Source organism: Pituophis catenifer, unplaced genomic scaffold (genome assembly GCF_029215685.1).
Source record: "Pituophis catenifer annectens isolate HBS135680 unplaced genomic scaffold, rPitCat1.0.hap2 SCAF_4, whole genome shotgun sequence".
NCBI lineage: Eukaryota > Metazoa > Chordata > Lepidosauria > Squamata > Colubridae > Pituophis > Pituophis catenifer.
In genome coordinates this window covers 49,731,703-49,744,212 of record NW_027256884.1, presented here as the reverse complement: position 1 = coordinate 49,744,212, position 12,510 = coordinate 49,731,703, and the positions used below count along the sequence as shown (strand labels likewise).

The 12,510-nt window shown below is 43.9% G+C and overlaps 1 protein-coding gene across 1 annotated transcript in view; it reads right to left on the bottom strand.

The window, feature by feature from the left end:
* The window catches only part of REPS2 (RALBP1 associated Eps domain containing 2), a 130,258-nt gene extending 120,571 nt beyond the window's left edge, over positions 1 to 9,687 (bottom strand). The window contains exon 1 of the mRNA XM_070943593.1: positions 9,535 to 9,687. Coding sequence (XP_070799694.1) covers positions 9,535 to 9,687 — 153 coding nt within the window. The remainder of the gene's footprint in view (positions 1 to 9,534) is intronic.
* Positions 9,688 to 12,510: the final 2,823 nt, after the last annotated feature.

The following is a 12,510-nucleotide window of genomic DNA, read 5'->3' as shown; positions in this document are numbered from 1 at the left end:
TGGACTCCAAAGGATGGTAGAGGATAGGAGAGCCTGGAGAAACGTTGTCCAAGGGATTGCGATGGGTTGGACACGACTTCGCAATTAACAATAAAAGGTTATTTATTTTTATTTTCTGAGTCCAAAACAACTTATGTTAAAAAGAAAAATATTATATTTAAAATTAGTATAATAACCTAAATAAAGAAAACTTTCAACAACTATATAAGGAATTTAAAAATTAAAACACAGAAGAAATTTAAACATGTATGTGACATTATATAGCATTTAAGGGCCAGAAAGTAGTGTCTTGGATAGCTTTATCATTGGCCAGGAACAAACCATCCACTGTACATGATCCATCAAGATTGTGACATATCAATAAATGTTCAGGATTCTGCAATTTCTCCCATTCGCAGTTACCATCTCCTGTGATATAGCCCCAAGTCTCCAAATTCTTCTTATATCTTTTATTTTTACGTATCTTTTATTTTATGTACACTGAGAGCATATGCATCAAGGCAAATTCCTTATGTCAATCACACTTGGCCAATAAAAAATTCCATTCCATTCCATTCCATTCCATTCCATTCCATTCCATTCCATTCCATTCCATTCCATTCCATTCCATTCCATTGTATATCATGACATCCCCGTTATCAATCTGTTCAAAGTTTTCCATACGTGAGACGGTATTGAGCCATAGGATTTAAATTGGTTCAATTTTCACTGTAGCTCACATTACCATAATACTACTCAATGGGTTTCCGGAACTGATTCTGTCATCTGCAAAAAAAACACTTTTTTGTTCTCAGTCGTGAGGGATGGGGCTCAGGTCCATACACAGGATCCTGGGGATCTCTTTGCTGTTGTTGTTTTTTTCTATTTCTGCCACAACTCTTCCCATGTCTGGGAGTGCGACACCCAAAAACTGATAAAAGTTAATCAATTGGTGTTGGTGTTAAACATCTAGTTACAATATACCGTATTTATCGGCGTATAACGCGCAGTGACGTATAACACACACCTTAATTTTAAGACGGAAGTTTCAGGAAAAAAAGTAAATTTTAAATAAAGAACTTTGAAACATAACAAAGGTAGTTCAAAACTTTTTAAATTAATATTTAAGCACATATAAAGGTAAAGAACGTAACATGGAAGTAAAAACTACTGTTTTACTGAATAAACTTTGATATTAAGGGATATGTTTATCTATCTATAGTTTCTGCTGATACCCTCTATTCAAGTGTAAGGTACCTTTTCGGGCACCGAGCATTGTGCACCGGGCACCTGAATCACAGCCACAGTCACAATGCACTGCACACAACTGGCTCACCCACAATGTAAAAGCAGCTGTGCTAGACCCAAAATGGCCCCTGCAACAAGCAGGAACCTCACACAGCCACAAAAAGCCGAAAAAACCAACTTTCACACTTTACACACACAAAATTCCACATACAGCTTTGTGAGATTTTGTGTGTTTGTGTAGTTAGAGTGAAACACTACAGAAACACACTAAATCTCAGAAAGCTGCACAAATATTATGTTATTTTTATTTATTTTTATTTTATATAAAAGCAGCTAAATTTAAAACTTCCTAAACTTTAAATGTCTAAGTCTAAAAAAAGAACAACTAAAAAAACCCCCAATTAACTATTTTTTTTAAAGCTCCCAAAGGGGAAAAAAACTTACCCAACAGAACAGGGGTCTCCAATCTTGGCAACTTTAAGACTTGTGGACTTCAACTCCCAGAATTTCTAAGTCAAGGCAGGCAGACAGAAAGAGCTGCTCACCGATGAGCTTGATTGCAGCCAGGGATATTCAGTTGATTGCTGATGCATGGATTGCGATCGTCATGCAATCAGCAACTAAGGTAAGGAAGCCGGATGCTGGGAGGGGTGGGGGGAGGGAAAAAAATAAACTTTTTTCCTTTTACATGGCTCTGGCTATCCTGATCCTGAGTTGCCTGATTAGCAGGCAATTCAGCTGGGATGTCAGAGCTTGGCTGCTCAGAGACATTTAAAAGGGAAAAAAGCCTCTGATGATCGTGGGGCTCAGCTGGGCATGGGGGGCGGGGGCAGGGATTTTTGCTGCCCGCCGCCATCGCTATCTACTCGCCCGAGCCGGTCCGAACCGGGAGCATTTCACCCCTGCCCAAGACCCCAACATACCCCAGGCTATCTCCGACAGTGTCTCAGATGCTGTAAACTCGCCATTCGTTCTTTTTACAGTATTTTTTAATACATATCGGCGTATAACGCGCACATGCGATTTCCACATTATTTTCAAGATGAAAAAGTGTGTGTTATACGCTGATAAATACGGTACATCGTTTTTTTTGAGAGCAGCGTTAACATGCTGAACATGAAAGGAGTTCTGCCAGACTGGTGTTGTATATCCTGCTGCAGAAAAACATAGGGCAAGGGCTGACGTACCAGGATTTCAAGTTGTGCTCCACATGTGGTGCTAATCAATTTCCTAATGATATTATCTAAAGGAAATTAGCACCCACCCCTCTTCTAGAAAAATGAAATATTTTAGGAAATATTAAAAAGGCAGAATATTATATTTCCCTGGATGAGAAAAGGAGAAACATGTTTTAAAGATAAAGCAGCTCCCTGCAGCTCCCTGCCCCCCCACCCCACCTTTGTCAATGGGCCATTAAAGCCTGAGCCAGTCTATTCTACATAACAAAGATCTAGGAACTGCCCAAAGCCCTTTCATTACATCATCACTGAGCAAGGCTCAACCAAACGTGGATTCAAAACACAGCCTACAAAGTTACCCCTGAATGGCTCCATGGGAGTCTGACAACCAATCAGAATACAAGCTCAAATTCAAAAGCCCAGAGAGGGTATACAACAAAGGCACTCTCAGCATCCCTGCCCTTTTTTTCCTTCACCCAAGATCATCAAGGCATATAATCCTGTCCACTATTAAAATCAACTTTCCAAACAGTGTCTTTCTCCCCACTTGGAACTGAACCCAGAAGGATATTTCTTCCAACATATCCCTAGCAGATGCTTTCTGGTTTGTATCTTGGCAGTGAAAACAAACATGCAATCTAATTTGACGCCAAACATTTAGGGTTATTACAGTGAAGTATTGATTGCTCTCTCCAGTAATTTTTAACTTCCTCCTAGCATATATGAGGTTAAAAAAATATAATTGGAAACAAATATATTTTATTTGGGATTTTGTTTTACAGCATGCTCTCTTTTCCATTTGATGGTTTTAAATGTATGAATTACATTAGGGAAAGTTGCACATTCTCCTTATGTTTGTTTAATTAATACAGTTTATGTATTATAAGAATGGCAGGTTGAAATAGAGGACATTTGGAATCAAAATTGAATCCTAACAAACAAACTATTTCAAATATACAGACAAACAATTCTGTAAACTGAATGTAAAGACTTACAAGAATTCATTAGAAAAGGAAAAATGAAATGGAAAAGTAGGAAACAAAAGGCAATAACAAAGACACGTTAAAGACCTGTGAGGCTTACAAACAGAAAACAACTGAAATTTCTGAAACTATATTTATTGCTATTAGAGTAATGTAGCAGAAAACTGTCATTTGGTGCTGTCTATCAAACCAACTGCCAAATTAATTTATGCCTAGTATAATTAGGATGGAGTTATTTTTGAGTCTCTTTCTCATATTTCCCTGGACCCCTGGATTATGGAACCTTTTCTGTAATGGTTTTTGTCATCCCAATATTAGATACCTTGTTAGACATAACAAGGTCATGAAGCACCATGTTATTTCAAAGACAACAAATATAATGATTAAATTATCAATTTTTTTCAGTGTAACAGATGGCTATGAAAACAGCAAGAGAAATTTACATTAGAAAATCAATAATTTGGTCAATTAAAAAACTAGATAAGGTTTATGTGCTTCTGAGGAGACCTGGTAACTATTTTTTGTCTCTTCTGTATCCCAAACATAGCACAGTGTTTTCAAAAATAAGATGCAATGTATTTCCTTTGGCAGATCTACATGTCAGATTACCTGCTTTTATAGATTAGAGAAAATGCTGTCCGTGTTTAAATAATTTCATTATTGCCATAAATTCTGTGTTGACTCATTGTGATCATTTATATCAGGGATGTCAAACTGGCTGCCTGTGAGGCACTTGCAGGCCACGCCCACCCCGGCTCTGCAAAGGCAAAAAATGTCGTGATATGCCACGTGATGCAATCGAGTTTGACACCCGTGATTTATATAGATCCTTTCCAGGATGAAACCAGCCCTTTAGCTCTTAAAATTATGTACTCTGTGCTACTGTAATCAAGTTTTTTTACCTTTCCTTTCCATTGATCATCCTCATTTCTTCATTGTTGGTTTTTTTTTTTTTTTTACTGCTGATAGTCGATGCTAAAAGATAGAAGCCACTCCCCACTTCAATATCTTCATTGTCAGCTTTAAAAGTAGTTGTTATTACTTTACCTTTGTAATATTTAATCATAGTCCCGTTCTTACACTGTGCTTAGTTCCATAGTAAAAGCATCCATATCATTTTTCAACTATCAAAGTAGTATTACTATTATAGGGCAAATTATTGTTTTTTTTTCCTCCAATTTTAAAACTACTCATATTCCAATCCATTTTCTATCAATATATATTCAGTATCCAAGTCGAATAAACAAGGAGAGGCTTGTCTCACTCCCCTGACAAACTGAGCCAGTTTGTTTCATTGTTTTGTATCATACTTTCACTTCTTGTCTTCTGAAGTTTTTACATGAGGACAATGTATTGTTCAGTTTCTATTTTCCTAATGACATTCCAGAGCTTCACGTGAGTCACATAATTAAATATCTTTCTATAGTAAATGAAGTACATGTCTTTTTTTTTTTGTAAAACCAAATTGAACAACTGGCATTTCTCTTTTCATCCAAGGCTTTGATCTGTGATGGATGGAGCCAAGCATTTTTGCTAGGATATGGTACAATAGAGCACATACTTTATTGTCAGTTATGTAGATTGATTTCTTCTTATGTTCTCCAGATTTACCGGCATAGTTTGGTTAGAATTTTAATATGTGTAATACAGATGAAATAGTATTCAGATTTTAACTACAAGGTTTATATTTTGGGTTCAATGCAATCAAAATAATGAAAAGATATATCACTGATACCTCTTACTATATTTATCAAAGACTTGTCTGGACATGATTATATATATGTATGTATGTATGTATATGCAAATGTATATGTATGTGTATATATATGTGTGTGTATATCAATTGTGAAATTCAGCCGGCTCTATCCAGTAGCGCCAGCGGCGGGAGGCTCAGCCCACCCGCCCGGACATAATCACGTCCTGTTTTTGACCCTCTGTGCATGCGCAGAAGGCTCTGCGCATGCGTGGAGGAGGCATTCACTTGTGAACTGGTAGCTCACATTTGCGAACCGGTAGCGAAGGTAAGTGAATACCACCCCTGATATGTGTGTGTGTGTGTGTGTGTGTGTAGATAGATAGATAGATAGATAGATAGATAGATAGATAGATAGATAGATATACCCTGTTTCCCCAAAAATAAGACATCCCCTGATAATAAGCCCAATCCGGCTTAAAATGCTATATATTTATTTACACACACAAAGCACTCAAGTTAAACATACTTTTCAAAATAATTCAATTTCATATAGAATCATATCAAAACCAACATGGAAAACACTTTTAAACTGAAAACAATATGAGAACAGCCAATATTCTAATTTACTTGCTGTGTCTTCCTGACTGCTTAAATACTACTGCAATCAACTATGGAGAATAAAGCAACTATTCAGTTTCCCAAATAGAAATATGGATTTTTAAAAGTATTAATAATTTTATGATCAATAATAATAATAATAATAATAATAATAATAATAATAATAATAATTTTATTTCTATACCGCCCTTCTCCCGAAGGACTCAGGGCGGTGTACAGCCAATTTAAAAACACAAGACACAACAATAATTAAAAATTAAAATAATTAAATAGATTTGGCCGATTTAAAACCCCCAAAATTAAAATACCCCAATTTAAAATTATTATATTGACAGCCCTGCCTGGCGGAACAACAGGGGCTTCAGTGAGCAGCGGAACACCCGGAGGTCAGAGATCTTACGTATTTCCGGGGGCAGTTCATTCCACAGGGCTGGGGCTCCCACAGAGAAGGCCTCCCCCTGGGTGTCGCCAGCCGACATAACTTGGCTGATGGCACCCTGAGGAGACCCTCTCTGTGGGAACGGACTGGTCGGTGGGAGGCTATTGGTGGCAGAAGACGGTCTCGAAGGTACCCGGGTCCTGTGCCATGGAGCGCTTTAAAGGTGGTAACCAACACCTTGAATCGCACCCGGAAGACCACTGGGAGCCAGTGCAGCTCGCGCAGGAGAGGTGTCACGTGGGCACAACGAGGTGCGCCCATAACCACCCGCGCGGCTGCATTCTGGACCAGCTGGAGCCTCTGAGTGCTCTTCAAGGGAAGCCCCATGTAGAGAGCATTGCAATAGTCCAGCCGGGAGGTGACAAGGGCATGAGTGACCGTGCGCAAGGCGTCCCGGTCCAGAAAGGGCTGCAACTGGCAGATCAGGCGAACCTGATAAAAGGCCCCCCTGGCCACGGCCGTCATATCTCTTCTAAAGACAGCCGTGCGTCCAGGAGGACACCCAGATTGCGAGCTCTCTCTGTGGGGGGCAAAGATAGTCAGCGATGGCACCTGCTGACTATATCGGGACGCCGGTAGCCACAGCCACTCGGTCTTGGAAGGGTTGAGTCTGAGCCTGTTCCTCCCCATCCAGACCCGCACGGCCTCCAGGCAGCGAGACATCACATCAAGGGCATCGTTGGGGTGGTCTGGAGTGGAGATGTACAGCTGAGTATCATCAGCGTACAGGTGACACTTCACCCCAAAACCACGGATGATCTCACCAAGCGGCTTCACATAAATGTTGAACAGAAGAGGCGAGAGGACCGACCCTTGTGGCACTCCCCATGCGAGATGCCTCGAGGTCGACCTCTGCCCCCCTGCCAACACGAACTGCGAGCGACTGGAGAGGAAGGAAGAGAACCACCGCAAAACGGTGCCCCCACTCCTAACCCCTTCAACCGCTGCAGCATGATACCATGGTCGATGGTATCAAAAGCCGCTGAGAGATCTAATAGGACTAGGACAGAGGAGCAACCCCTGTCCCGGGCCCTCCAGAGATCATCCACCAACGCGACCAATGCCGTTTCTGTGCTGTGCCCCTGCCTGAAGCCCGACTGGTACGGGTCTAGATAGATAGCTTCATCCAGGTGCCTGGGCAGTTGTCGTGCCACCACACTCTCAACAACCTTCGCCACAAAACGAAGGTTGGAGACCGGACGATAGTTAACTAATTCAGCCGGGTCCAGGGAAGGCTTCTTGAGGAGGGGCCTCACCACCGCCTCTTTCAAGGCAGCGGGAAAGGCACCCTCACTCAGAGAAGCACTTATAATCCCCTGGAGCCAGCCTCGTGTAACCTCCCGGGAGGCCAGTACCAACCAGGAGGGACACGGGTCCAATAAACATGTGGCGGTACTAATCCTACCCAGAACCCTGTCCACATCCTCGGGAGCCACAGGATCAAACTCCTCCCAGATAATATTCTCAAGACCTACCCTTGTCTCCTCCCCCGGACTCACCCAGTCGGAGTCCAAGCCTTCCCGAATCCGAGCGACTTTATCGTGCAGGAATTGCACAAAATCCTCAGCTCGACCCTGCAAGGGATCCTCCCGCACTCCCCCCCGAAGAAGGGAGTGGGTCACCCTAAACAGGGCGGCTGGGCGGTTCTCTGCAGATGCGATAAGAGCGGAAAAATGGTTAGATTTTGCCGCTTTTATCGCCACTAGGTAGGTCTTGATATAAGACCTCACCTGTGTCCGGTCGGAATCAGAATGACTAGTCCTCCAAATGCTCTCTAGGCGTCTTTTCCGATGCTTCATCTCTCTCAGCTCCTCAGAGAACCAAGGAGCCAATTGAGATCGGCATTGGGTCAGAGGCCGCAAAGGCACAACACGATCCAAAGCTCCGGCGGCCGCACTCTCCCAGGCGGCCACCAGCTCTTCAGTCGAGTCGTGTGTCAGAGTCTCAGGAAACGGCCCAAGCTCCGTCAGGAACCTTTCTGTATCCATCAGGCGCCTGGGACGGAACCATTTAGTCGGTTCCGTCTCCCTGCGGCAGGGGGAAGCGGTAGGAAAGTCCAAGTGAAGGAGCGAATGATCTGTCCATGACAAGGGTTTAATGTCTAAGTCCCCTCTACCAAGATCATTCAACCACTGACCAGAGATGAAAATCAAGTCCAGAGTGTGTCCTCCTATGTGAGTGGGGCCTTGAACTAACCGGGTCAGGTCCATCCTTAATCAAGGATTAAGGCAGTGTCAGGCATGATGTGTTGCCTAAATCTTTAATCCATTTATTAGTTTTTCAATTCATAATAGGTACTAACAATCTACAAATTACAAGTGTTCCCAAAGAGAAAATCTGTATATGACTGTACAGCAATGAGAAAATATATTTCCATTTAGTCTTTGTTTTCCAAGAACCATACACAATGTGCGATTTGATACACATACAAAGTAATCTGTTACAGCCGGATAAGGACCATGGTTCATCAGGCCTCTGCAGCTTCTGCTCTTTAAACTCATCAGGGTACCTAGCACATGAATCGACATAGAATTTCATGCATGCAAGAAGACCAGCCGGACAGTGTGCACATGTGGCTGCTCTTCTGGTTTTGGGCACACATGAGCCCATGTGCACGCGCTCCCGTTTTGGCATTCAGTGCTGAAATGTTCACCAACACTGGCCTATCCAGACCATAAAAAAAATCTTCTCATGAGAAGTTGGAATTAATTGATTGAACTTTTTTTATGGTAGTCCCACAAACTTGTTTCCCTGCACACAACGGCAAAAACGTGACAGAGCTGGAAATCAAGTACCGGTAGCAAAGAAAGGCTTGGAGGAAGCGAGGGCACCTGGGGTGGGGGGGCAGCTTTTCTGCCCAGAAAATCCTCGTTTTTTACGTCCAATGCTGAAAGGCAGAGAAAGAGCTCCTGGGAAGAAGCCAGTCGGTCCGGGAATTGAGAATACCCTTTCTCCCCCACCCCAACCCTCCCCACCTGCCACTCCCCTTGATAAAGGGGTTGGGTGGCTAAGTGAGGGGCAGGAAGCCCTGCCATGCCCAGCCCGGGGGGGGGGGGAGAAGAGACGGCAAGAGGAGCCCCATCTAGCTCCATGTACCCCAATGAAAGGCAAGAGCAGCCTGGCTGCTGCCCTTCTCTGACCTCTGGTGCTGGAAGCCAACTGACAGGCACACAATCAGTCGCTCATTCATCCCCCCCCTCTCCCCCTCACTGGCCGAGATCATCAGGCCAGATTCAGTGAGCTGAATGTGCTGCCACCACCAGGAAGGAGAATGTAAGAAATGGGCTCTCTCACAGTGCCTCCTCTCCCTCTTTTCCTCCCAGGCAGTGGCAGTGAGTCCGGCTCACTGAATCTGGCCTGCTGATCTTGGGCGGCAGTGACAGCGGCTCTGACCTGATCCTGGCCAGCAATGCTGTGGCCAAGAATGGGCCACATCGATCCCGCTTTATAGCTGTGCAGAGTCTGCACCAGCCACTGCTCAGAGCTCCAGCGCCGGTCCCCCTTCTCCCACTCCCAGGTCAACAGGTTGCTCAACTTGGGACTCATGGCCCGGTGCCGATCCCCATGTCGCCCACCCCGTGTGTTTGCTCAGTAGGGATTTGGGGACTAGTCGGGCTGGCTGAGTATGCATAAAACACGGAGCTGGAGACTGAGGGCTGGGGGGTGGCTTCAAGTGGGAGAGGACATGCTGTGAGGGAGCCCATTTCTTGCATTGGCCAAGCGGGGTTTGCCCACGCAGAGCCATGTGTGTGTGTGTGTGTGTGTGTGTGTGTGTGTGTGTGTGTGAGAGAGAGAGAGAGAGAGAGAGAGAGAGAAAGAGAGAGAGAGAGAGAGAGAGAGAGAGAGAGAGAGAGAGAGAGAGAAATGGCCGAGAGGAAACCCTTTCAAACAGCGTTGCCTGCAATTCTTGTTACTCCCCTCCGCCGTTTCTTTCTCTCTCGCTCTTTCATTCTTACACACACACACACACACAGAGAGAGACATTTGATTGCTTGAAAGGGACAGGCTGTACTTTGATTGTACCATAAGTACACCTTTTAAGCACACGCTTTCCACAATCTTGCCTGCTTTTTTGTCCTTTTCTCAAACAACACAGCCTGGTGGGGGGGGGGGAGCCGATTCTGATGGGCCGCATGGCTTTCTGCCTCATCATGGCAGCAGCCTGAGCAACACCTGAGCTCCAGACCTGGCAGAGTGCAAACTGTGCTCACTCCCTGCTCCATAGCCACAAGGTGAGCTGGGGAAGAGAGGAGCCCTTGGCTGCAAGGTTGCCTGGTGCCGTGGGCAGGGCTAGGGCTGGCAGGAGTGTGCCAGAAACATCTCCAGGCACTCAGAGAGACAGAACTCCCAGCCTTCGCTGGATTAGATAATCCGCTGGCCATGGTTAAGAGGCCCAGCAGTCATGAGGTGACCACACTCACCACCTCCTGCACCTCAAAAATAAATAAATAAATAAATAAATAAATAAATAAATAAATAAATAAAATAGGACCTTTCTGAAAATAAGCCCAAATTCTTATTTTCAAGCCTAAAAGAAAATAAGACCCGGATTTATTTCCGGGGAAACACAGTATATATCAATATGTGTACTACTATTTTCCCAATTTGTACTTTCTACTTTTTTCTTTTAATTTTTAATATACCATATTGACTATCCATCATCTCTTGCCCCTTTTAAAATTTCATCATTTATTGACTTTTTGGTAACTCTTTTATATTTCTCTCTTGGAATCTTATCTCTCTTTCTGACATTTTTATACAAACTGAATGTTATGTATATAGGTTTTGGCGGGAAGTTTGAATTAACTAACCATCAGCTGATTGGCTGACCACCACAGCTGCAAGGTATATAAGGGGAGCTGTTTCCCCAGGTCAGTTGCTGGGTTCTCACCCTACATTAAAGAGCTGTTGTCACTCACTGCCTGGCTTGCTGTGTCCTCATTCACCCAACTCAACATTGGCAATGAAGGTGGGATCTTGAGGCCAGAAGCCACGGAAAGAGCTGAAGCCACGAGCCGACAAGAGAACTGCAACCCTAAATCCAGCCAGGCGAGCGAGCGGAGTACCTGGAGAATCTACTGACAATATCTGCCTATGTACCACCAGCGCCTTTCAACCCAATGGAAGAAAAGTGGGGATCCTACATGTCCCGCTTCGAATGCTTCTTGGTGGCCAGCGATCTACAGAGGCTGCCCGATGTGCGAAAGAAAGCCCTGTTCCTGAACCATTGCGGACCCAAGATGTTCGACATGGCCGAAGCCCTGTCGGAACCGAACTCGGTCCACATCATCTCGTGGCAAATGCTCCAGACGCTGCTGAAGGACCACTACGCCCCGACGCCATTGAAATACATCCAGCGGTACGAGTTCCGGCAACGCATGCAGCAGGAGTGAGAATTGATCAGCGAGTACGTCACTGCCCTGTTTGCGCAAGGCTGCAAACCAGTGCGAGTACCGAGACTTAGATGAGATGCTCCTAGAGTGTCAGAGGTAATTAGCCCCATTACCTTCCTAGGGTAATTGCCTGGATCGTGGCATTCTCCTTGTGTATACTTTTGATAAAATAAGACCGGAATACATCTTCTAACAAACTCATATTTATTGTAAAGAAAATAAAACATCTAATTATCTAAAAATTTAATTATTACATTTTTGATAAAGTTCGTGCCAGCCACCTCTCTGTGGTCGGACTTCTTGACAAGAGAAGAAAGAAAAGTGTGAAGTGGAAAGAAAAGGAATGCGGATACACGTAGTTAGCTTACTGATAACAAAAGTTGGCAAGCTACAGAAAGTCTGACAGTCCAGAAATAATGAGCTCTGCTGGTAAATACAAAAATGCAGTGACATAGAGCAACTAATCTGCGGAGTGAGAGATATTCGCTTGTAGAGGAGGTTGCTCGCAAAGACGAATCTAACATTGAACATCACACTAGATGAGGCAAGGGCTCAAGAATCTTCTACCAAAGCAGCCGAGAGACTACAGGGGTAGTGTCAGAGGTAATTAGCCCCATTACCTTCCTGGGGTAATTGCCTGGATCGTGGCATTCTCCTTGTGTATACTTTTGATAAAATAAGACCGGAATACATCTTCTAATAAACTCATATTTATTATAAAGAAAATAAAACATCTAATTTGTCAGCGTTTCGACGCTGGCATAGAGAACAGAGAGAGAGAGAGAGAGAGAGAGAGAGAGAGAGAGAGAGAGAGAGAGAGAGAGAGAGAGAGAGAGAGAGAGAGAGAGATAAGCTCTGAACTTTTGCCTGATAAATCCCTGTCGAATTGTCGTGGAAATGAAGGGGGGAGACATTCCTGGGAAATGACGAGACAAGGAGTCTGAAGAATGACTTGGAAGATAGCCAATGAGAAGCA